The sequence below is a fragment of the Cimex lectularius genome, unplaced genomic scaffold, assembly GCF_000648675.2.
Source record: "Cimex lectularius strain Harlan isolate CLEC.00 unplaced genomic scaffold, Clec_2.1 scaffold226, whole genome shotgun sequence".
Lineage (NCBI taxonomy): Eukaryota > Metazoa > Arthropoda > Insecta > Hemiptera > Cimicidae > Cimex > Cimex lectularius.
The window spans coordinates 1,337,224-1,362,214 of record NW_019392846.1 but is presented as its reverse complement, the minus strand read 5'-3'; the positions used below and the strand labels follow the sequence as shown (position 1 = coordinate 1,362,214).

Below are 24,991 nucleotides of genomic sequence, written 5' to 3'. Positions count from 1 at the left end.
ATTCAATGATTGCCAGTGTTGAGAAACTTTCTGAGTGACGTTGATTTCGTTTCAGCTAGTGACTATCAAGCCCTTAAGGCAGAAATTGTGCCCATCTCACATTTTGACCCACTGGCCGAAACCGAACATCATACGGACGCAAGTTAGGACGGTTATGGAGCGATTCTTTCGCAAAAAAAGAAGATAAGAGAGGAGTCTTCATCCTGTTTACTTCATGAGAAGTAAGACAGAAGACACCCAGAAGAAATATTCGAGAACTTGAGGCCGCGATCGCAGCTGTTAAAAAGTTTCGAGTATTTCGTTCAAAATTGTGACAGACTGTGCTGCTTTTCAGCAAACCCTAAGTAAAAAGGACTTATGTCCAAAACTTTCCCTTTTGGCAATGATTTTAGATTAATTTGCTTATATTAATTGAATGTCAGGTAACAAAATAAGACATTGCGACCCATTAAGCAGACGACCTACTGCTCTACCAATTCCGTGTGGTGTCCTTGTGTTTGCCAAATGCTCAAAGGATGGATAACCATATCCTTGTAATTATGAAAACTTTGGAGACAACACAATTTGAGGACTTAACGATATTATAGTACCTATGTTGACAAGACTTAGTTTAGAAGAACCTGATAAATGGTACAAACATACGACGATACGACTCCTACTAACGAACCATCTCATTCAAATTTAATCGGGGACGGAAATGAGAAGACCGGAACAAAAAGTGCTCAGACAGTTGCAGACACTTATGACGCAGACCGAGAGGGACTACTAAAACGCCATATTATAAGAGCGGAAGAGGAACAGAGAACCTGCAATAAAAGAAGAAAATAAACCAGGTCATATTGCATTGGGGATGTAGTAGCAATTAGACATTCTTAGTTTTTATTTTGCCAAAAATCAGAGCGAAATTTTTGGGGTCTTATAAGGTTACAGAGGTTATGGCAAGGATAGATGTAAGGTGATTAAATGTGAAAGAGGGGAAGGACCGAAGATATCAGCGAATGCACATCATCTAAAGCAGTGGACCAACGTTTTCAGCAACAGGAAAGATTCACATACGGATTCATCCGGGCCGAATGAAGAAGAGGATGGCAAAGATGCAGCCCTGAGTTACTCCAAGTAGTAGGCGAGAAGAAGGATTTAGTTGAGAATAAGTTTTTAAAGGGTGATGTTAATGCTTGGGTTTTGAGTCGAAATCATATTTTCTTTTGTTCAAGCTGTATTCGTTAAGTGTTCTTTTCATGTGTTCAATAATATTTATAAGCTCATTTTGAGTTCAATTTCCATAGCCGCTGACTATATCCAATTTTTCTACATACGTATGTCGTATTGAGTACTCAAAAAAAAAAAATTCACTTTTGTGTATGAACATAAAATATGATAAAACAAACTTAACATTTTTTAATAGGGTGTATTACCTCCTCTTGCACTTATTACACACTAAACTTCTCAGCATGCTCATAATTCCTTTAGCCACTATTTGAGGAATTTCATCCAAAATAAATTTCAGCTAATCTAACTTTCAGTTCGGCTAAGGCTGTAGGAGGGTTATTTTTTCGTTCCAAAAGTACTCAATGGGATCAAATCAGGAATAGGTACTGGGCGTCTTAGGATATAAATGTGTCAACAAGTCAACTCAAAGGTACTGAATAACGCTGGTTTATGTTGGTCTTGCATTATCTTACATAAACAAAAATTGCTCGCCAATAAACGGAGCAATTGTCACCACATATTTGTCAAGAATTTATTTCGCGTAGATTTCTGCATTAAGTGACGTCCTATTAAAACTGCGTTGTTTGCCTCCAAAGAAATTCCACTCCACACCATAACTGAACCGCCATCGAACGACCCCCTTCCGGCATTGTTGCATTGGCTCTGCTCATCACATCTACTCGATATACTCGAAGACGTCCATCTGGTGAATGGAGTGAAAACTGGGACTCGTCTGAAAACATAACATTTCCTTCATTACTGTTTCCACCCAATGTCGGTGACCTTTGCAAACTCTAAGCGGTTTCGACGATGATCTCTGGTAAGCGCTGTACACGGTTGCTGGCCTTATGGGATGTAGACTCACTTCTGCATGTCTCCTTCTTACTGTTTCAGCGCTAACGGACAATCCCGCAAGTTCGAAGACAGACGTTTGAGAAGCAATGGAAAAGCAATGTCTCGAAGTATGAAATCTGATGTCAGCTGATCCTTTGGCTCTTGGGCGTCCAGATCGTGGTGTCCGAGTACACCTTGCAATCTCCTGGTACCTGAATACCCGACAACCGTCGTTTTAGGCAAATCTAAAACTCTTGCATAGTAACGCTCCTCAAGACATGGCATGGGCAACTTTTATTCGCTGATTATGAGCATTTTTGTAACAGTTTTGTGCCACTAACACAGTAGTGAATAAAGGCATTTTTAAATTAAATTAATTAAATTTAAAAATAAATGCCCTTAGAGATGATGATGGGTTTTGGTCTGCGAGTCGGTGAACTCATGTTGAACCGGCATGACTTACTTTGGTCTGTTGAGCCCCCCGCAGTAGGTGAGTACATCTCTTGATTGCGTGGACCTCAGCTTGGAAGATATTGGTGTACTTTGGGTATTTGGGTATTTGGTTCCAGGACCGAATACCTCTGTACCTTCTTTTGTTCTAAATCCATCGGTGTACCAAAAGATGGCGCCGTTCTTAAAGGAGGTGTTTTCCTCTCGTTTCCATTCTTTTTGGTACCAAGGTTTATTTGGAAGTTTTGCTTAAATTCAAACATTCTGTTCATGTCGTCCTTTGGAGGCGAAAAATGATTGTTAATTACCAAACTATTTTTTCTGAAAAATTAAAATTTTTGATGTTGGATTCAGAGTTCATCTCTTTAAAAAGCAAATGACAAAAGGAGAAGAGGATAAATTCTAGCGGGGCTAGACACAGTAAACTTATGATGTAACAACCCTTACCAAGATTGGCAAAATCACTTCTGCAACTCAGAGGAGTGATAAGGGCTACTAACCGGTCACAGGCATCTGAGAAAACATCTACACAACATGGGCAAATACAACAATGATCCCATCCTAGACTATGTAATGAGGAGGAGGAAACCCTTATCATCTTCGAATGCGAAGCAACAGCTCAATGGAGATTTAACCTAACATAAGGAAAAACTTAGCGAATCAAATTGTAGCAGAGGCAATCAATGACTTGATACTTCTAAGGAGAAGGATTGAGTCTATTGCACTGAACTAAGGAACTAGGAGGGTACAATAAGCCAGAAGGTTGCAGTGCCTGGGGAGTACAAACTCCGCTTCCTAGTATCTTTATTACCATACCAGAGTTCACCTGTTCCATCCACCTGTCAATTAGGTGTCGTTGAGCATTGCAATCAGCGTACCTCATTATTATCAGTTTACACTTTTGAAGTGCAAAAACACGCTTTTCAGAACTTTCGAATGTAAATTGTGTTTAAGTGCATTGATAATGTTTTTTCAGAACTCGGTTATACAGTGACAAACTGTCCCTATCCCAGCTTTTAGGAGCAGGGTATTTTGTTCACCTTTAGAGTACTCTGGTGTGGAGTAGTGAGCAACGTCACATCTATTTGTCTTTAGATGGATTTTCTTCAACTATTCATTTTTGAAAATCTGTCCTGGGACAGCCCGTTTTGGGACGGGCACGTGTCGACCCGTGGTGGGTCGGGCGCGCGCGGGGGGCGGCGGTTCAAGGTCAGTGGGGCGGCCCCCGCCCCCGGCCGTTTCTTCCCAACTATCTCGGCCAACTATTCGGGAGCGCGGCCCGCTGCGGGAGGCGGTTTTCGGGTGGGTGGGCTTTTGGTAGGCGTGTCAGGGAGGTGGCCCCGGGGACAAAACAAATTCCACTAAAAGTTAGGGTAGGGCAGAACGGGCGGGCTGCCAATCAGTTTTCTCGTGGGCCGTCCTTCTATCCACGCCCAAAATAGTCCCAAGAGAAGAGGCGTTTTGAATTTTTTTCCACGCGCTGCCCTAGACGCGACGTCACCCCGCACCCGCTGCAGGCAGCTCCGCGATTTTCCTCATCGAACGGAGCACTTTGCCGCGCCCGCGAGGTGGTTTTTCACGAAAATCGCTTCACCGTCGTTATCGATCCGGCGTATGAATACAGAAGCGAAAGAGGGGGGTCAGCATTGTTAGGAGAAGTCTACCTTCACGACGGCCCGTTTCACACTCCGACATAGACAAGGTAAAACTTGGCTTTTTCACTTTCCGACGACGATTTTCACACGTCCGCCGCCCCCTTCGTTTGCGTCCGTTTCGCCCTGAAAAGGGAAAAACAGTGCCGAGCAGTGCGTTTGTTGTGGAAATTGGGCGTATGAACGGAGGGAGGGGGGTGGGAGGCGCGCGCCTTGGTACTGACGTGACTGCTCCGCCTTTTCAGGGACAGCCCTCGATCCGCCAGGACGCTTGAGATCCCAGAAGGGGTGAAGAAGGAGGTGGAGAAGAAGGGAGAAGAGGACCGGCCGAAAACAACACCAAGGTGGCGAACCAAATTCAGCGGGACCCCCTGGCCCCGAGTCCGCCCCCGCAGCAGCCCCAGGTAACGGGCGTTTTAACAACGAATTCGGCCCGAAACGTGTACGCGCTTCCGATCCGAGTGAGCGGCACGTCTCGCGTCCTTCAGTCTCACCGCCGCTCACGCCTTTCTAACATAATTCCCAAACGATTCAGCATATTGCCCTTGCTGAGCGTCCACACCTCCAAAACAACAAAGTCGCATTTCGTAAAATCACAACTTTATTGGACGCAACAAAACAACCAACAACAATGTACCTCAATGTTGCCTAAACAAACCCCTATTCAAATTCTCCAACTGTGATGGTCATTAAACAATAAATTATAAAAACAACTCGTACACATATTTTAACAAAAACATATTGAATGTTTGATGACATAATTTACTAGAAATATGTTAAAAATCAGTTCAATTGATTCATTGAACTACTGAATAAGATGTAATGTCATTTACATAATAAGTGAGGAAAGTTTTTTTTCTTCTCAATGTTCATCTGTGTCAAAAGGCTTTGATTATACACCAAGAGTCACATCAAAATAAGTCCTGAATCATACATCTGATTCTTCCATCCAACAACTAACGGTGATAAACACTTTATCAGTTGTTATTCCTATTCTTAAAACTATACTATACTACTAATTAAAACTTGCAACCAGATGTACCGAGTTATGACTGGACCTGCTGACCAACTTCGATTGTCTTTTACAACCAACTGAATCTCTTCAATTGATACACTTTCTCTGTAATAGTTAAAGAATTCAGTTGTGTACCGTTGTCACAGTTCAGTTTCTTTTCATACTGACAGTATGTATTTATACTTAATGATTAGCACTACAGTGCTTGAAAAAAAAGGTGTCCACTTTTAGGGTAGATCTAGCCTATTCTTTCACTAGAGCAGAAGTGTGAGATCCTAAAAAATAGTCCTAGTTCACAGCGAATTGCTTTATTTTGACTAGTGAGTACCTATCCACCCTTGCTTTCCATATGGTCTGACAAATAGTTTGTACATGGTTCTTAAAAGTTAAAATTTTTACTTGTTTAAATTGAAAAATTTGATATTTTGTAGAAAAGAAAAAAAGATTTAATTTGTGTTAATTTACTATTTCTTGTTGTTTTGTTTTTGATATTTGTTTTGAAATTTTGATTGATTTATATTATACAGGCACCTGATACGTTTGTATAAACGTCTTATCAAGACCTCTGGGGCTCTGTTTATCTAATAATTAGGCTTCAGGGTTGGGCCCGTCTTGCTTGGATCAAAAAACAAGCATAACTCCGTTTAGATTTGTGTTTCCAATTTAGTTGTCGAGAGGGAATATGAAAAATTGGTTTTGATCCGTATTTACATTTCTGTGGTGTTTTAATGATTATAGCAAGGTTGGCGTGTCCCATGTAACATTAAACTGGGAGCTCGTCACTTTATCTCCAAGGCATGGTGTCTGGGTTCGAGGATCGGTGAAATTTCAATTGGTTTACTAAATTGCTGAATAAAACGTAATAATTGTTATTCATATACGTTTATAAATCAGTAAGAAAAGAAACTTTTATTAGCAAAATGTATGTACCAGTCTTCGTTGGTGTAGCGTGTATCATGACTTCAGCAAAACAGCAATTCTTGTATCATACATTCTACAATATACATATGAATATAAAAATATTTGTATTCTTCTATCCATTTACACAATTAATGGATACGATTTATTTCTTGTTTGACACAGTAACTTATTACTGTATGTACTTATTATTGTATGTACCTTCTGAAATAAATTAATATACCATAAAATATATACTTTTTTATCTTATTATAAACAAATAAATCATGTGGTAAACAGACATTTGATGGTTTGTATCTTGGGGATAGGGATAAAAGAGGTGGCCTCAAGGCCTTCTGCCTATTTGTTTATAACTTACTGGCCATCTTTATAGCCTTGCCAAAGGCTCCTTAGTGTAGGATGTTGCTTGTGGCTCCTCTTCTGGTTGCAAGAATCTGCACCTACAAAGATCTTAACGAAAATATAAATGTATTCTGCAGTCTTCTCCTCTTCCTGGCAGTATCTGCTCAGTGTACTCTGTACTCCTATCCGGTGCATGTGCCTTTTTAAGCCGTGTCAGGAGTCAAACGAGAAATCTGGTTCTGTTGCCGTCCAGTAATTCCTTTGTAAGTTTTGCTGAAGGCCCTTCAATGATCTCTTCGCCTCATTCATGGCGTGTTGTTCAACGAGGTTTTGGACTCGTTAAGAATCCATTTTTCTATATCTTTATGTTCCACAATACTGCAATGTTTTAAACAAAAATCCCCTTGGTGGTTTGCTTTTCACGTTTATGTTCAGATGAACAGACTTTCATCTAGTTGGTTTTTGAGGATATGACTGCAGTCAATAATTGTGCACCCTGGGGTAAAAGAGGATAAATACAAAAACATAACATTTCAGGACTGCAATTTTAAAGTTTATATCTTTCTTACAAACTACATTTTTGTGAAATTCTTTTTTTCTCTTGTTTTTTTCTTCTTCATCAAATTCAATGCTTACCAACTACATTTTTGTGAAATTCTTTTTTTTTCTTGTTTTTTCTTCTTCTTCATCAAATTCAATGTAGTTTCTAGTAAATAAGTTTCTTAATTTAATTCTATCTTGACTTTTTCACACTTGTCACATTAGGCACGAACAATCTGGATCTGTGTATGGTCAAGTGGTTGAAAAACAAAATCTGCTGAGCTTTCAACCTATTTTAAGGTCATCATCAGGGCAAAACAATCTTAAATATGTCTACTAATTGACATAATTAAGTTTTTAATAGTTTCAAATTTCTTCGAACATAGCCTCAGTCCTAACACTGCCAAGGACTATGCACTGACACTTGTTTAGTTTTACACACAAATTTAGAGTACTTACTGATTATCATATCACCACTTATGCAGTTATTTGTATGAAAACTTTTATTTGCAAGACAGATAAAATGATAAGTCAAAAACTACTGTTTGACAAGTGAGATAACTGCATTTGCTAAAAAAAAAAAAAAAATTGTTGTGCCTAGGCAAATATGCGTTAAGACATAAATAGACTTATTCTATTTCAGTATATGAGTTCAGTAAATGGAAATATTGATGTGAGATTAGTTTATTCATTTATTTATTTTTTGTAGGTGATAACATTACAGCAGCTCCAAAATTTGCTTCCAATCCAGCAAGTAAATGGGTCTGCTGATCTCGGAACTCAGAAAACATTTGTAACATCAAATGCTGCAACACCGACAGTTGTCTCTCTCCAGGGGGTGCCTGGGCAGTTTATCCAGGTGCGTATCCACTTCGGAATGTATCGATCAACACTAAACTCAAACTAACTTCAGGCGAGCAATGCGACAACCGGAGCAGGCGGGGGTGGGCTGACGTACAGCATCCAGCAGCCACAGCCGCAGCAGGCTCAGCAGCAGTTGCAAACAGTGACCGTCGACGGCCAAGAGGCCGTGTTCATACCAGGAGGTGGTGGATTAGGTACGTTAGTCTCCCCGCAGATCCTCAGGACTGCGCCTAATCTTCTTCAATCTCCGACTATTTTTCCTGGTAATTTAAAATATTGTCTACAATACAACATACTAACTACAAATTAGTTGTAAAAAGTTTACCATTTTTAATTTGGGTTTGGTGAAAATGGATTTTGACGAACACTCACTCTACTTCATCCTCTTCGTAATATAAGTTGTATTAAACTATAAAAGATTCTTTATCTGTTGTATTATAAAAAAATGTTTTAATTGGATTTTATCATTTTTGCTGACATTAATACATTTTAATTTTGAAATTGGTTAAAAGTGTGATATAATGTAGACATGCGCTGTTAAAATACTATAGTTCCTACATACAGCAGGCAAGATGAATTGTTTTGTCAAGTATCAAAATAAGTATAATAAAAATACTTAAATAATTTTATACCCTGACAACAAAAAAGAAAAATATACTTGATTTATTGCTTTAAATAATGAAAATAAATTAATTCGTTGAACTTTTAATTTGGTCGTTACCAGCCTATCCTTATTTTACTGGCCTGTTAGATGCATTTAGCATTTTGCCATATTCAGACTGAAGAGAGAGAACCCAAAATGATCAGTAGAGGCCAAATTATAGGTTCATCACCCCGCAGACAGCACAAAGAAATCTCACAATTTTTGAACTTTGCCATAACTTGTAATTATATATAATAATAAAGAAATAAAGCTATTATAAAATTGCATTGTAACTATGCCATTTTGCTTGGAATGTTATTAACAAACTAAAAGGGGATATTAAGTTTGTCGATAACCACCCAGCCTAATGATTCTTTTTATTTCAGGTCAAAATGTCACAGTCAGACCTGGAACTCATGTTTTGCAGCTTCAGCAAAGCATACCAGTCCAGGTCCCGATTTCAACAGCAAATGGAACAGTTTATCAGACAGTGCACTTCCCACTTCAGTCTTTCACATCCCTCCCGAATGTTCTTCAAACTGCACCTATGATCACACCTCAACTCTCTCAGGTTTATGTGAACACTATTTATGTGTAGTATTTAGTGACTGTTAATTAATGATTATTTGGAGATGGTGAGATGAGGTCTTGTGTGTTGTAGGTTTAGAACACTCTCAATATAACACACAATCGTGACACATCTACACAGAAAACAACACTTTTAGCCCAGAAGATGATCTAAATGAAGATCAAAACGTTGGCACAAAAAAGAAAATGTTTTTCTAAACCTATTTTGTTTTATATTTTATATTTTTATTTGTTTTATATACACTGCAGATATTCCTACATATTCGGACTCCTCAATCACAACACCTGAATGAATTAACAGTACGGTTCACTAAGTGGAGAATAAAGATAACCTAACGAAAAGCACACAGATAAATTTTACCTTATATAAAAATGTCTGTCCTGCAGTGAGTATAAATGGAATCCCATTGCCTACCACTTGTGCGTTATCTTGGACTTTTCATGGATAAACGACTGACTTGGAATCCCCACACAAGACTGAAAAGACAGCAAACAAACCGACGTTATAAATTGTTAAAAAGGCTACTTAATTCACGATCAAAATTAGACATTGAAAACGAACTTTTAATTTAGAAGACAATGGTTAAACATCTATGGGCATACTGTTGTGATGTGCTCAACCAAGGATTCCAATTCCCAACGTCTCCAATCTTATCCAATCCAATCTTAAAATTTTCCATCAAATTATAAATGCTCCTTTTTTACGTTTCAAATTACTTATCCAAAGGCTGAAAAATCTCAAGTTCTCCGTGGTTGAAATATTTTGTTCAATTTTGTCTGTTAAGTGGACGTTTATATTTCCACCCCATTTTGAGGGGGATGTCGTCAAAACGGTTTTAAAACTGTAATAATGACAATAATTTTATTTTAGTCCCCTCATGGGTACAACACGTGATAATGAGATTCTTTTTATATATACCCACTGCCGCTATCCGCCCTGCGTTTGGCAAGAGTTGAGTAGGTACTGTTTTCCGGCTTCCCTTCCTTGACAAATTGTTGAAAAAAACCAATAATCACCATCTAAAGAGTGGAGGCTCATGCGGATAAGGGGACCTTGAGGAGACTAAAATAAAATTATTATTATTTTTACAGTTTTTAAAACCATTTTGACATCCCCCTCAAAATGGGGTGGAAATATATGTGTATCTATGGCATAGTCCAGGTATATTTATTTTTAAAAATTTGTAAATTACTTATGTGTGTATCTTATGATGGCACTTGTACCATGAGGTTTTCCATGTTTCTCCGTAGGCCTGAAACGCATGAAACAGACAAAATTGAATAAAATATTTCAACCATGGGGAACTTTGGATTTTTCTTTCAACCTTTGGATAAGAATTGCTACGAACCGTGAATTTTAAGAAAAAGGTGGTTTCAAATTACAGTATTAATAACAGCCTACACATCCCGTTTGGATATGAACTCATCAAAACCCACTATAAAAAATTTCAGCAATCACTGAACACACACAATAATTAATTAGTTCGACATTTATCCCTTCCAACCCTTTCTGAAAATCCTCCAAGACGATTGAAGCGAAAGGGACCCCAAGAACTTCTCATTGAGTGAAGATTGAAAATATTTCAGTGTGAAAGGGTGTAGCCACTAGGCAACTTCTACAAGAAACTCAAATTACAAATTCAACATATATGAACATATTTACTTAATACATAACTTGTAGTTGTAAATATCAAATAAATGTAATAAAAAAAGTTTTATATTTTTTAACTTTTAAAAAATATAATTATATAACTAATTTCGTGGTCCGCTTGACCAATTAATATATTACAATTAATTAAGGTTTTTAGTCGAAATAAAAAAGTCAATGGCACGAGCGGGATTCGAACCCACGACCTTCGGCTAGATACGCCGCTGCTCTACCACCTGAGCTATCATCGATTGAAAAATGGCAAAAAGGAGGGAAAATTCAAAAGGTGCGGTTGAGATAGGAAGTTGATGTCATGAAGTTGATCGGATCGAGGTCATGAAAGCTCAAGTGGTAGAGCCGAAGAAGATCGTCGGTTCGAATCCCACTCGTGCCATTGACTTTTTTTATCTCAACTAAAAACCTTAATTAATTGTTTTATATTTTCTTCAGATTGCTTCTCTATTTTCCATTTTTGAACAATTATTAAAAAAAGACATATTTAACCAATCTGAAGTTTTTATTATTATGAAATAAAATTCTATTATTATACTTTTTATCTGGTATCAATTCCTCATCAGCCAACATTCCTGGAAAACTGGTTCATAAGAAATTCATTTCAAGAATATTGGCTGATGAAGAGAGCAGTTTTCCAAATTTAACCACAATAAAAAAAAAGCTTTATGTTAGTTGTATAAGTCTTTTACATTTTTTTCTATAAAAAAAAAAAATTCAGCCATTTAACACTATTTGATTTTTTTTAACAGGTTGGCACAACACAGATGGCACAAATTGTTACACCGTCAGGCCAGATTCAGCAAGTGCAGGTACTCACTCCAGGAACGGCTCAGAACACAATCGTTGTCCAGCCAAAATTCGAGACACAGGCTTCAGCAGGTAACACTATTGTTGTACAGTCATCCCCTACAAATCAGACATCCCAGGTGTCGTCCTCCGCATCAGCTACAAGCACGACCCCGTCTTCTGTAACAAGCTCATCAACATCACCCCAAGTCGTTGGCACACAGGCTCCAACGTCAAGTGAAAGCATTATTCTCCCTCAGCAACAAATTTCTATTGGTATGTTTTTTTTATTAGCCCCTGTGTTGAAATATTAATACATCAAATTACTTTTGCAGGCGGGAATCAGCAGCAGGTTCATGTCATCCCTGCATCCAGCCTTGCCAATCTGACGAATGGCTTAGCTGTAAGGAACAATAACATTGTTCAGGTACACAACTGATCATATTATTTTTGATAGTTTATTATTTCTTTGCTTTACATTTTTTTTCAGGTTCCTTTACCTGGTGTCCAGACAGTTAATTTACCTGGAATTGGCAATGTTCAGTTGATACAGGCACAGCCTGCTCCTGCTGCTGTCCAACCTCCGCCTCTCCTTCAAACAATTCCTGCTGGAGCGATTCAGATAATATGTAAAACTAATTTATTTTGATTTCTAATAACTCTTTGGTTTGTGTATAGGTTTAACTTTTCTTTTTGTGTGTATGAAGCTTCAGGAACAAATGGCTCAAATACAAACCAGGACAACAGTGACCGGTGGCAAGTAGTTGGCTTGTCTTCCCAGCCAGTACAGACTTCTACTTCAAATATAACATTTGAGGATGAAAACTGCGAGGACAAGCCTCGATCAGCACGACGAGTCGCTTGTTCATGTCCCAACTGCTTGGACGGCGTTGAAAGGTAGATTTTTAATTTTTCAAATATCCTAAAAAAAATATAAAGATAAACACTTTTATGTTTGACTTTTTAGATCTGGAGCAAGGAAAAAGCAGCACATTTGCCATGTGGTTGGTTGCAACAAGATCTACGGGAAGACTTCGCACCTGAGAGCCCATCTCCGGTGGCACACTGGAGAGCGGCCTTTCATCTGCAACTGGGACTTTTGTGGGAAATGTTTCACCAGATCTGATGAACTTCAGGTAATTTCAAACATGGATTTTTTTTTAAATAACTCTACAACGATATTCAATTTTAGAGGCACAGGCGAACACACACGGGCGAGAAAAGGTTCCAGTGCTCTGAGTGTAATAAAAAGTTCATGAGAAGTGACCACCTCTCAAAACACGTCAGGACTCACCAGAAACAAAGGAACACAGTAAACAAATTATTCACTACATTTGACTTTTTATTTGGGATTTCCTAATTTTGCAGAGCAACTAATGCATTTTTTCTTTGAAGCACCTTTTTTACCCACTTGGTATCATAATAGCTTTTAAAAAGCTTTAAAGCTCACTCTCCACCAAACTCTTTTCACTTACAGTTAAAATACTAAACATTAAATAATTTTTGTATATATTAAATTATTCTAATTACAATTGTGTGGTGATTAGTGACCGTTAATCGATGTTTATTTAGAAATCGTGAGATGCGGTCTGATGTGATGTAGGTTTCAGAAAAACATTTTCTTTATCGTGCCAACGTTTCGATCTTTATTGAGATCATCTTCAGGACCTGGGATTTACAAACATTGTTTACATATAACAATTACATTTTGGATGTGGAAAAATATAAATATATTGTATAAATTCACTTTTCCACATCCAAAATGTAATTGTTATATGTAAACAATGTTTGTAAATCCCAGGCCCTGAAGATGATCTCAATAAAGATAGAAGCATTGGCACGATAAAGAAAATGTTTTTCTGAAACCTACATCACACCAGACCACATCTCACGATTTCTAAATAAATACTAATTACAATTGTTTATAAACATAATTCATTACTTAAATTTATTTATGAGGATGAAAACAGCATTGCCATAACATAGATTGGTTATTATATACTCAATTCATAGAGTGCAAAATTGAAATATTTACTTTGAAGTAAAGATTTTTTTAATTTATTTTATTTTTAACTATATACAATTAGTTTACATGACTTATAAAAACGGAGATCCCAGGTTATTGTATTAGAAAAATACCAGTGTAACAAACGGATTTTATTTATTTATAGTTTTATATTGATTCAAGCTTTGCGGGACTGAAAACTAACTAAAAAAAGAAGCCAACTGTCTCAGGCTTTTCAACAATTTAAATTGTTTCAATTTACTGCTCGCTTTTGAATTTAAAAGTTTTTGTGTTAGGGAAGGAATTTTTTGGCTTGGAAAAACTTTAATGCTTAAAAAAAAAACTTAATATTAGCCATACCATAAAACTAACAATAAATAATAAAATTAACCAGAATTAATTAAGGTTTTTAGTTGAGATAAAAAAGTCAATGGCACGAGCAAAAGGTGGGGCTGAGATGGGAAGTTTGTGCCTGAGTGGATTGAAGTCACGATAGCTCAAGTGGTAGAGCAGCGGCGTATCTAGCCGAAGATCGTGGGTTCGAATCCCGCTCGTGCCATTGACTTTTTTATCTCAGCTAAAAACCTTAATTAATTGTAACATATTAATTGGTCAAGCGGACCATGCAATTAGTGAATTTAAGGAATTAACCAGAATGTAGAATTAATTTTGATTTACAGAATTCGAGGATGTAGATATAAACCTATTAAAACTAATTTGATAAATTTTAAAAAAACCCAAATTAAAAATGGATTGTATATCAAAGATTTTAATTGTTGTTTTTAAAAGCTATTAATTGAGTAAGCATCACATAAATTTAGTTGACTGCAATCTAACATTGGTTTGATAACAAACCATGTGGACCGCTTTCCTTTCCTCCTCCTAATTTTTATTATTTTTTTAATTTAATTTAATTTTTATAATTCAATTAGAGTTTTTTTATTTCTTTTTATGTTCTTTTCAAAGGATAATACCAAAGTTTCTTGGACTATAGAAAGTCCAGATGAGGATCTTATCCGTTTTAACAGGCGTCCATCTTCAGAGGAACTTTACAAGGTGGATAAATGTTAAAGACAAAGATTGTACTCTCTACAATTTTCATTGTTTTAATTTCTTCTTTATCCCCTCGTTTTGTTTTAACTTTTTTTCTGTTTTTATCTTCATTTAAAGATTTACCCTCAGTAAATTCTATTTAATAATCTGCTTACGCATGGTCTCAAAGATTGAACACTCATTTGTGCATGATTTATGATTTATTTATTTGTTTGTAACTTGCATGCAAAAATGAAATCAAGTGGTAAAAATTTTTTTTTTAAAATTTTTGTTTATTTTATTTTTTCCTCAGGAAGTAACAACGTCAACTAATTCTGCTGGTTCAATGGACGAAAGTTCATCCGAGGATGATAAAATGCTCATAACCTTGAAGTCTGAGTCTGACCAGGCTGAGCTGTCTATAGTTGAGACGATCGATCCCATCTAGTCTTTGCCTTCCCCCACTGACCAATTGGTAAATATAAAATTTTGCTATCTATGTTCTATAATTCTACAATCAAAATGTGCTCTATCCTATTGAATTCAATTTAGGGAAAATACAAAAAACTGTTACTATGTGTTAAACCTCAAATGAAATGCTAAAAATTCGTTTTTAAGCATAAATCTTGCTATTATTAAGGAAAATAGTTTGAATAGAGCGCGTTTTGATTTTCTCATGTGGGTATAGTATGTAGGGGGCCACGGTAGCTAAGTGGTTAAGGTGTCAGACTCTCAGCTAGTATATCCCGCGGTTGTGGGTTCGATCCCCACCGTCGCCTCTGGACTTTTTCTGAGGCGCCTAAGGGGACCGGTGACCGCAATTGAAAGAAATTGACATGGCACTCATCAATGGAAGGAGCAGGATCTGATCTCATCGACCCTAAATTTGTTCCCAACCCCCTTCAAAAATGAGTTTCTTCGATGGAAGAACACTGGCACACCGGGGGCTCAAATTCACAGTTGTGTTGCGAGCCCCCAAAAATGGAGCCAGGGATAAAGTACAATAAGCTGTACAGCTGCAGTGCTCAGGAAGGAACTCCTCCAGTTACTGGTATCCATTGTTTAAAAAAAAAGTATGTTTTGAATCCGAGTTAGAACCCTGGGTACCCCTCTCGGTGTTTGTCATGTTCTTAGGGGAAATTCATAACGACCCTAAGTTGTTTCACCCTATCAAAAGAAAACCTAATTAAATTATTGGATTGCTCAGAATCCAGGGCCCTGCTAGTAAGATTAAACCCCCCAAAAAATAAATTTTCTCGCACTGGTTCTAATTAGTTGTGAGATTTCCTCTTGTGGTGATGTGATAAACATATTGTTTGATAGTTACCAATTATCTTAGTATTCCTGCCATCTCCCTAAGTGCCGAAAAGACGGCGGAATGCTGAAACGTATCTGTACTAACAAAAATCAGTAAAGATAGTCAATATTAATTTTATAGCCTAGTACGCACTGGGATTCTTTGAATCAATTCATGTTGCGGGGCAGAGTCGGGGCTGTGTAGATTCATTGTTGCGATGCAGCCCTGACTCTGCTCCATGACAAAGAAACGTGTCCAGACCAAGATTCAGTTCACATTCATCAGGGCCTGCGAAAATGACGGAGGAATTAGCTCTCAGGAATTTCCCTTGCTCTTTTTTGCCTTGTACATAGTGCATCCAATCAGAAATGCATTAAAAAAAATCCGTCCTTTTAAAGTGTGCATTTTTTTTTTTTTTTTAATTTCGGCGACGGATACACTGAATTTTTGGGTTAAACCGTTCAATGTTTGGCTTTTCAATTCCAGATTTCTGTATTCCGTGAATGATACATCCCACAAACACCGATGGGAATGCATGTCTTCAATAAACTGTAAAGTCAACTCAGTACTCCACAACATATCTTTAAACAAGACAGTATCAAAATCTTCAAGAAAACACTCACTAGAACGTCAACTATACAAATAAAGCAAGAGCACTTGTTCCTATTCACGTCCGCACTGGCAAATGTTGCGCAACATTGAGCCAAAGAATCCCCATCGGATGGGATTCAAAAGAGTCCGAAAATGCTAGCCCGCAACACACCAGATTCATCGCAACAATGAGTCGGGGCAGCCCGGACTCAGGCTAGACGCAGCCGAGATTCACCAGAGATTCAAAAAGTCAACTCAAAGAATCCTAGTGCGTACTAGGCCTAAAGTTTGCACCTCTTTGCGAAGAAACTTCATTATGTATGATTGTTTAGGTAAATTCAAAAAGCTTTTAGTTCCAGCAGTTTTTCTTTGTATATGGAATATGCCTTTCACTTGCCTTGTGAGCATCATCAGCCTAATAAAAACAAAACTGAATGGCAATATCATTTTTGTGTTATTTGTATTTTGTTTTAACGAAGGGTGATGATGCTCACAAGTTGAATTGAAAGGTATCTTCCATAAATAAATAAAATCTGAGGGTAGGCAGACCATGATATAGGTAACTATCAAACAATTCTCCAAGGGGCGTCGGTGGTTACAACTGTTTAAGCATTGATACGGCGCTCATCATTGGAAGGTAAAAGTCCCGGATTCGAATCTAATGGCCCTGCATTTGGTCCTGACATACTTACAAATGGGCTTTTTTTCAAAAACACCAGCACCCTGAGGGTTAATACAACTTATATAGTTGAAATACCCTTGTTTAAAATTTAAAAAAAAAAAATCTAGAAGGTTTGACTTTGGTTTGTTTTTATTTGAGCCTATCACTTCTCACTCTCCATGGGCAATTCGAAATTCCTGCTTTTGTACTTTACCATGAATTACTAGGCCTCGAGAATCGCCCATCCTAGGTATTGGCATATCAGGGGTAGATCTGATCGCCCCGTCAATTTTTGACCAATTTAAAATCCAATTGCACCGTTGTTTTCAGCGTAAAAAATCCTTTAAAATGAAGTGTCAGTATACAAAGGGTCGTATTTGAAATTGAACTGGGCCTGAAGTACAATTTAATTTTTTTCTCCAAAAAAAAGTTAAAAATGTGAATCTACACTAAAATAACGCATAATTTTTTTGGCGACATTATAACATATAATGATTATAAATCATGTCATATATACTTTAGATTAAAATAAGATTAACTGGTGAAAAGTAAATTTTTATAGCTACAGTAAAACCCTTTTTAACCAAACTTGGCTTAACTGAAACCTCTGTTAACCAAAATGATTCCAGTAAAAAATGGTGTTATTGTGAAGTGTAGCCATAATTATGGTGTTGGGATATCAATAGTGGGTGAAATCTAAATTTATACCTCATGAATGCAGTTGTAAAGCTAGCTAATTGTGAAAAATTTATGAAGCTCTTTTTCTCTTGCTTTGGCTGTAGTACGTTGTACTTCATATTTGTATGTACACACTACAAGGATCGTTCGGTTTTAATTGGAAAATGGTTTTTACACTTTTTACTGCATTCTTCTAAGGATTATCTGAAAAGCAGCGTTATTCAAAATGGCTCCACCCACACATTTACGTTAAGTTAAAAAGGGTTTTACTGTGGGAAAGTATTTTCTATTCTATTATATGAGGGATGTGGTGGTTTGCCTTTGTGTTTGATGTTCATTAAATATAATAATAATTTCCTAGTACAATTTTCTTTTTTTTTTATGTGATTTGTATTTGTATTTGTTGCAGAGTGAAATTCAGTTCAACGTTCAAGATTTCTTATCTTCATGATCTGCAATGCACACAAGTTGACACTTGTAACTTGAGAAACAACGAACAAACGGTGCCAAATGTCGATAAATCCAAGAATCTGTTCACAAGATTTTCTCTGGATTTTATTGGTATTTTTAGCTTTATTTTTTACTAGATTTAACTGAAAATTTGTAGCTTTATTTAAAAAAAGTTCCAACATGAGAAACCACCCAACCTCGCCTAACTAATCTGATTTTATGAAGGCCTATAATTTATGGGAGAAAACATTCTTTTATGGTATGACATAATTGTGATCATATTATTTTTAAAAAAAATGCATTGTAATATTATTGCTGTTGGAGTTCAAAGGGGGATTTTAACATTGTACTAACAATATTTTATACATTAGATATGTAATTAATTATGACAATTCGTTGATGTTATAACGTTTTTATGTTAAATGTTTAATGGTGCATTTCTTAACATATCATTTACATTGTCTAGTAAAAATATTTAATCTTTTGTTGGCTTTTCTCATAGGTGCTTCTTTTACTTATGAAATGTTTAAAAAGAAGGAAAAAATTTAAAAATTGGAAAGGTGTCTGGTTTAAAAGCTTGTTATTGCTTTACCTCTCTCGGCCGTATTTTTTCACATTCAATCCAATTCAAAATCTACGTGGAAGTGGCATTCGGTATTTTTTTTTTTTTTTTTTTTTTTTTCTCAGTTGTATATTGGGTTTTATTGATGTCAATATTTGATATTCTGTACCAGGAGAAAGGTATAAAATTATTTTCCTGCGAGTGAAGAAGGGTCGATGTTTGTTGAGACATCTTTCTTTTTTTTTCATATTTTTTCTTTGTGTAGTTAATACGGTCGATTTCTCGGCCTTGTCTTCCTTTGTCAAACATTGTCCATTATGTATAGTATTGTTAATTTTTGTAATTATTGTAAATCAAAAAAAGCTTAGGAATGATGATAAGGAAAGAACACTGTAAATATTTATAGAAAAAAAGTTTATATAAGATTTTTTAAATAAATGTTATTACAATATTTTATATTATATAAACAAATCTTATGTTTCCATCCTTCAAAAACAAGGTCTTTTATTTTAATATATTTCATTTTTATATAAATGTGTATATAGTTGTTCATATAAACTATATTATAACAATAAATTATAAATAAATATATACGAATAGAGTCACCTCCCCCCCAGTTGATTTTCCCTCAGTGTTGGACCTGAATTGATGCTCTCGTAAAGTAAATGCTTTAAACTTGGAATGGAAAAAGTTCTGTTTTGCGATTACGATCTCGTGTATTTGCCCCAAATGTGGAGCATAAAAACTGAAGCGATGAATAACAGCGACATGACCAAAACCGGGACAGGACCACTGTAATAACGAAAACGAAAAAAATAGATGAGTCATAATTTTACGTATTAAAAAAAGCAAAACGTACACTTTGATGCCAGGAGAATCGTCGGTGTAAAATCTCCACATGCCACCACTGTTGGCACTAGTGTTCCGGCTCCTAGCTGCAGTTACAGTGGTCGTTTTTCTACATTAAATAAATGATTAGTTGACCATCGTGTTGGACAGTAAAACTGAACAAAAGCAAATTACCTTTGCCGGACTGCACCTCCTGGAGCAGTTCTCGGGGCTACAACTTTAGTCGGTGATCTACTTCCAGACCCCACGCTGGTTGCACTTGTTGATGCAGGCTGTAAAATATTAAATAAACAAATGCATTGGCAACTAAGGTTTTTAATTAGATACTGGTCAGATAAATTTTCAGATATACTTAGTACTCTTCTTTCTATTAAACAAGAGCAATTCAATAGAAATCTGGGGAAAATTCAAACTGAATTGTAATGTATACATTAACTGTAAATTCATATTATTATGTATTTAGTAGTCATTATTGACCATATTAATTATTTAAATTGATTATATTTTTATTTAAGGTTTTGGTTGAGATGAAAAGCTACTGTCACAAGCAAGATTCAATTGAGCTATTGTGACTTCGATCCATTCGAATTTAGCCGTATTGAGTTGAAGGTCCAATACCACTCATGATACTAACTTTTTCATTTCAACCAAAATTGGAGAAAAAATATAATTAATTTAAATTAATTGTAAACGTAACATTTTTTTAAAAGTTTGTACGTAATAAGCCCGATTTCATTCAGAGATTTTTCAATCATATACTGCTATATGTTCTCTTTTCTGGAGGTTTTTTTTTTTGGGGGGGGGAGGAAATGATAATTTATATGTTCTGTGTGAAAGTATGGTGGCGCTTTGCTTAATAATTACTCATTTATCTTATCGAATTGTTTTTATTTCTTGATAGCTTTTACCAAATAATGTAAAATTTACCACATTACAAAAGGCTGAGGAAGAGGCCGTGTACTGGCCCGAAAGATATTGAGAAATAAAAACTGGTTGAACTGTTCAAAAAAATAAATGAGTGAGAATTAATTTGACTGAATTTTGTTTTTATTATATAATTATTAAAATATAGTAACAATTTGTAAAATAAAGCACTACGTGGGGCGGCATCGGTGGCCGCAAACGTTTAGGTGGTAAAATTGCTTACTGTAAGGTGAATATCCTGGGTTCGAATCCAACAGCCCCTACAAATAGGCTTTATTATTTTCCCAAAAATATCTGCATCCCAAAGATTCATATAACCTCATAGTTAACATTACTTTTTTTTTTTTTTTTTTTTAACATCTATGCTTACTTAAGAAAATTAATACAAGATTTTACCAGTTTATACGTATGTGCAAAACGCTTCTAATTATAGGCACACTTTTATTTCATACTAAATGTTCATAAAGTTTGTATGTGTCTCCAATCACGTTTCTTTTCTAACACAACTTACGAAAGGACCGTGACCTCATTTATTTTCGTTTTCAGTTTTTGAAGAGAAACTGCTTTTTCTAGATATTGACAAAAGTCCTGGTCTTCGTTATATACTTCCCAAACTATACTCAACTTTAATCCCATTCTTGGCTATTTTTTCTACAAATGTCTAATACTTGGGACATATCCTGAGGGTCTCACATGCAGCCATATTATTTTTAAATTTATTAAGGTTTTTAGTTGAGATAAAAAAGTCAGTGTCACGAGTGGGATTCGAACCCACGATTTTCGGCTAGATACGCCGTTACTCTACCACTTGAGCTATCGTGACTTCGATCCACTCGGACACTAACTTCCCATCTCAACCCCACCTTTTTGAATTTTCCCTCCTTGTTTTATCTCAACTAAAAACATTCATTAATTGAAACATATTAATTAGTCAAGTGGACCACGAAAACTATTGAATTATTTTTAAAATTTGAGACAAACATTGCATACTTCAGACCAACCACTATTTTGAGTTTCATAGCGAAACCTTTTGTAAACTACTTGTTAAACTTAATCTCCTTTATTCCAATAAATTAATATTCCAAAATTACATACATTGTTTTACAAAGGGTCGATTTTACTACCAATCTTCTTATTACCAGTCGTTTATACTTGATAACTTGAAGGTAGATCTTGTGTACATTTTCCGATACAATAAGCTTTTTGTGGCGCTAGTGATTTTATGCTGAGATGATATTTGTCATATGTTGAAAAGAGATTACCTGTGCGTTAAATTAAAGTCATTAAAATCACGCCCCTTTATGCTCACATCAGGTTTGCCTCAGGGCTTTTATTTATATCTATCTCTTCATCGTTTTTGTAAATGGCCTGGTGGTGGTGCTAAAGAATTCCTGCTAAATCTGCTCTACGAAAAAAAAATTCAATCAATCATGACATTTCTCTTTCTAACTGCTTTTCCTTCAGTCACTACTTAGTACTAATTTTTTTTCGAGGGTTCGCCACAGCAGAGGCCACATAAACCCTCAGGATGCCGGTGTTTTTTAAAAAAAAGCCCATTTGTAAGTATGTCGCGTTCGAATTCAGGGCTGCTGGATTCGAACCTGGGACCTTTACCTTACAGGGATGAGCGCCATGTCAAGACTAAACCTTGCGGCCACCGATGCCCCCTAAAACATTACCTAGTTAAAAAAAGCACTATGCTTATTGGATAATAAATTGATATTATTATGTCCTTACATTGTGGCACTTTTGTAACTTTGGGGAAAACCACAAAATTACTCTTGTCTGGGTACCAGGACACACAGGCCAGTGGGACAACAAAGAAGTTGAGAAATTGGCCGAGTTCGATGAGGACACCTATTGATCCTGAACCCTTTTTTATACACCCCATACTGCCAAAAATGTGGATCCATCAGACAATGGATTAAAAATAAGTCCTCCCAGTGAGCAAGTAGCCTAGGACAGAGGCATGCGAAAAAGTTTATCAAAAGACCACTGCAGAACTACTAAATCGAGGATGACGAATCTGTAGAGTAGGATATGTTCTCTGTCGGTGTGAAGATTTACATAGGCTTCTACGTACTCTCCAAGGAGAAGAAAAGCCCAGGACTGAGGAATACACATGGGAGTCCTCGAAAAAGTTTTGCGATCTGGTAAAGCCTAGTGTAAGCTTAATGAGTCCCAACAATGGAGATGAACTATAGACCAATACTGGTCGTGACCACTGACTCTTCAAATCTAAACTCTCCATAAATTAATGTTCCTCGCAGAACATAATGCATAACATACATGTGTGTAACTCATAACATACGTAAATAAATTATTTAAGATTTTTTTTAATTTAGGAACAAACTAGCCATTTTTAGTTGTGGAAACTACGGTATTATAATTCTTGAAACTCTAGTTTTAAATTTTTATTAGAAGTTATATTTTCATGTTTAATTTCACTATGTTTATTAAGAAACAAAAACGTTGTCGTTATTGAAAAATGTTTTATTAATTAGTGCTATATAGAGTTATAGATTCACTCTTCACATTACTTCATCGAATCTTCATGTCTTCATCATGGACAAACTATCCGATAACACTTCTTAAAAAAGCAATGTTTAATTGAGAACTGGTGTATTTTATCATGCCCAACTAAAAAATAAAATACAAATAATTAATATATCTAGTTTTTCTTTTATTGTTGATTATGAATTATTTAATAAAAATAAGGGATTAAAAGATTATTATTATCATGAATTAATAACGCTTCTTAAAATAAGCAATGTTTAATTGCGAACTGGTGAATTTTTTCATACCCAACTAAAAATGAAAGTACAAATAATTAATATATCTAGTTTTTTCTTTTATTTTGGATTATCATGGTTATTTAAAGAACAATAAATTTTTATGAACGAATTTTCCAATGATTTTTGATCAATAAATTTTTTATATATGTTCAGGTGTCTGAAAAAATGGTAGTCAATAGGCGAGATGTACGGAGAATGGGGAAGGTGAGGCAGAACTTCCTCATAACCAAAATCTAACACTTTTCCTGTTGTCATATGTGAGACATGGAACCGAGTGCTGTCATGTAACAAATGGGCCTTTTCCGATTGACCACTGTAGACTTCAATAATGCCAATTTCTGGTGCATTGCTTCAATTTGAGAGCAATACATTTCAGCATTGATTATTTGGCCTGGATTCAAGGAGCTATAGTCAGTCAGCCCTAATGAAGTCGACCAAATAGTCACCATCACCTTTTTTGACGACTTGGGTTCTTTGGAAAATTCGGGGCTGTTTCTCCTTTGCCGAGCCACTGCACAGAACGTCTGCTGTTATAAGGGGGGGTTAAACTTTTCATCACAAGTAACAATTCTATCCAGAAAAGGTTCGTTTCTGTTTCAGTAAAGAAGTGTTGCGCAAACTTAAAAATGGTGATTTTTTTTGGTCACTTAATGCATGAGGAACCCAACTTTCGAGCTCTTTCACCTTTCCAATTGACTTAGATTGATTCTCCATAAGTTCTCGAAGAATTGTTCTAGGATTTTCTTCGACCAAAATTCGCAGAACATCATCATCTAGGGACGAAATCCTTCCACGACCTTCTTTGTTTTCAAGGCTAATGAAGTCTCTTGAAATTTTTGAAACTATCTTTAAACAATGCACTCATTCACACTGCCATCGCCCCAGACTTCATTAATGTTTCTGGCTGTTTTGGGCACCGTGATGACCAAGTTTTAAACGAAATTGTGCAAAAATCACTTGTTGACATCTTACTAAAGACTCAATTATTCTCAAGTACCAACAGCTTGTACTTCCTTGGATTTTTGGAGGAAACCTTGGAGTAAGTTTTCCCCCTATTTTCAAGTTTTATTACAGATGAATCTGAAAATTTTGTTTATTCATTTTAACCCAGATACCTGACTGATGAACAGGTGGTCGATTAAAGATACTTTAAGTAAAATGTAGTACGACACATTTCAGATTGCTAGACATGGTTGCTTTGAGTATAATTTTTCTAAGGAGTAAGATGTTATATTAATCTAAAAAAATACTAGTGTTGTTTAAAAAAAATCGTTTTCCATAATAAGTAAAAATTGTGAAATTTACCTGGCAGTAAAAAGTGAATGGGTTTTAAGGAATAAAAATTTCTGTTAGAATATTAAGTTCAAATTTATCCACACAAGCTTAGATTTTAAGTATTTGAGGAAAACTAAAATCAATAAATGTATGGTTAATAGCTAAGTTCTTACCATTTCGGTCTATTCGGTGGACGGTCTTGCCAGAAATAAACGTACAACGGAAAGAAAAAGTGGACTGCTCTTCCACTTAGGTCCACGTCAACGGTACAAACCCAAATGTTGTGATTTGGAGGTTTCACTTTCAAAGTTCTAGAAATATGATTATTTCTTCCAGCCCCTCAAAATATTTTCATCGTTTTTCAATAA

The 24,991-nt window shown here is 36.0% G+C and overlaps 2 protein-coding genes and 1 long non-coding RNA gene across 3 annotated transcripts; 1 reads left to right on the top strand and 2 right to left on the bottom strand.

The window, feature by feature from the left end:
* The first annotated feature begins 4,324 nt into the window (after window positions 1-4,324).
* Window positions 4,325-18,877, top strand: LOC106666946 (transcription factor Sp4-like). Its single transcript, XM_024228672.1, has 13 exons — window positions 4,325-4,361; window positions 4,422-4,549; window positions 7,670-7,819; window positions 7,874-8,087; window positions 8,854-9,038; window positions 11,468-11,780; window positions 11,840-11,931; window positions 11,995-12,133; window positions 12,212-12,401; window positions 12,472-12,640; window positions 12,697-12,816; window positions 14,855-15,016; window positions 18,178-18,877. The coding sequence occupies exons 1-12, from the start codon at window positions 4,325-4,327 to the stop codon at window positions 14,987-14,989; spliced, it is 1,872 nt and encodes a 623-aa protein (XP_024084440.1). The 3' UTR covers window positions 14,990-15,016; window positions 18,178-18,877.
* A 429-nt stretch (window positions 18,878-19,306) lies between these two features.
* LOC106666983 (protein transport protein Sec61 subunit beta-like) lies at window positions 19,307-24,898 on the bottom strand. Its single transcript, XM_014394554.1, has 4 exons — window positions 24,797-24,898; window positions 19,804-19,901; window positions 19,640-19,738; window positions 19,307-19,572 (listed from the first exon to the last, which is right to left on the bottom strand). Exons 1-4 carry the CDS (start codon window positions 24,797-24,799, stop codon window positions 19,485-19,487), a joined length of 288 nt encoding a protein of 95 aa, XP_014250040.1. The 5' UTR covers window positions 24,800-24,898; the 3' UTR covers window positions 19,307-19,484.
* On the bottom strand, window positions 21,891-22,066 carry LOC112127550. Its single transcript, XR_002910622.1, has 2 exons — window positions 22,025-22,066; window positions 21,891-21,958 (listed from the first exon to the last, which is right to left on the bottom strand). It is a non-coding gene; the product is annotated as an uncharacterized LOC112127550 (long non-coding RNA).
* Window positions 24,899-24,991: the final 93 nt, after the last annotated feature.

Coding starts and splice junctions, on each gene's coding strand:
- LOC106666946 (XM_024228672.1), top strand. CDS start 4,325: ATGAACGGAGGGAGGGGGGTGGGAGGCGCGCGCCTTG. Junction 11,781..11,839: donor TCAGCAACAAATTTCTATTG/GTATGTTTTTTT, acceptor TTACTTTTGCAG/GCGGGAATCAGCAGCAGGTT. Junction 12,402..12,471: donor TGCTTGGACGGCGTTGAAAG/GTAGATTTTTAA, acceptor TTGACTTTTTAG/ATCTGGAGCAAGGAAAAAGC.
- LOC106666983 (XM_014394554.1), bottom strand. Junction 19,739..19,803: donor GGAGGTGCAGTCCGGCAAAG/GTAATTTGCTTT, acceptor TATTTAATGTAG/AAAAACGACCACTGTAACTG. Junction 19,573..19,639: donor GATTCTCCTGGCATCAAAGT/GTACGTTTTGCT, acceptor TCGTTATTACAG/TGGTCCTGTCCCGGTTTTGG.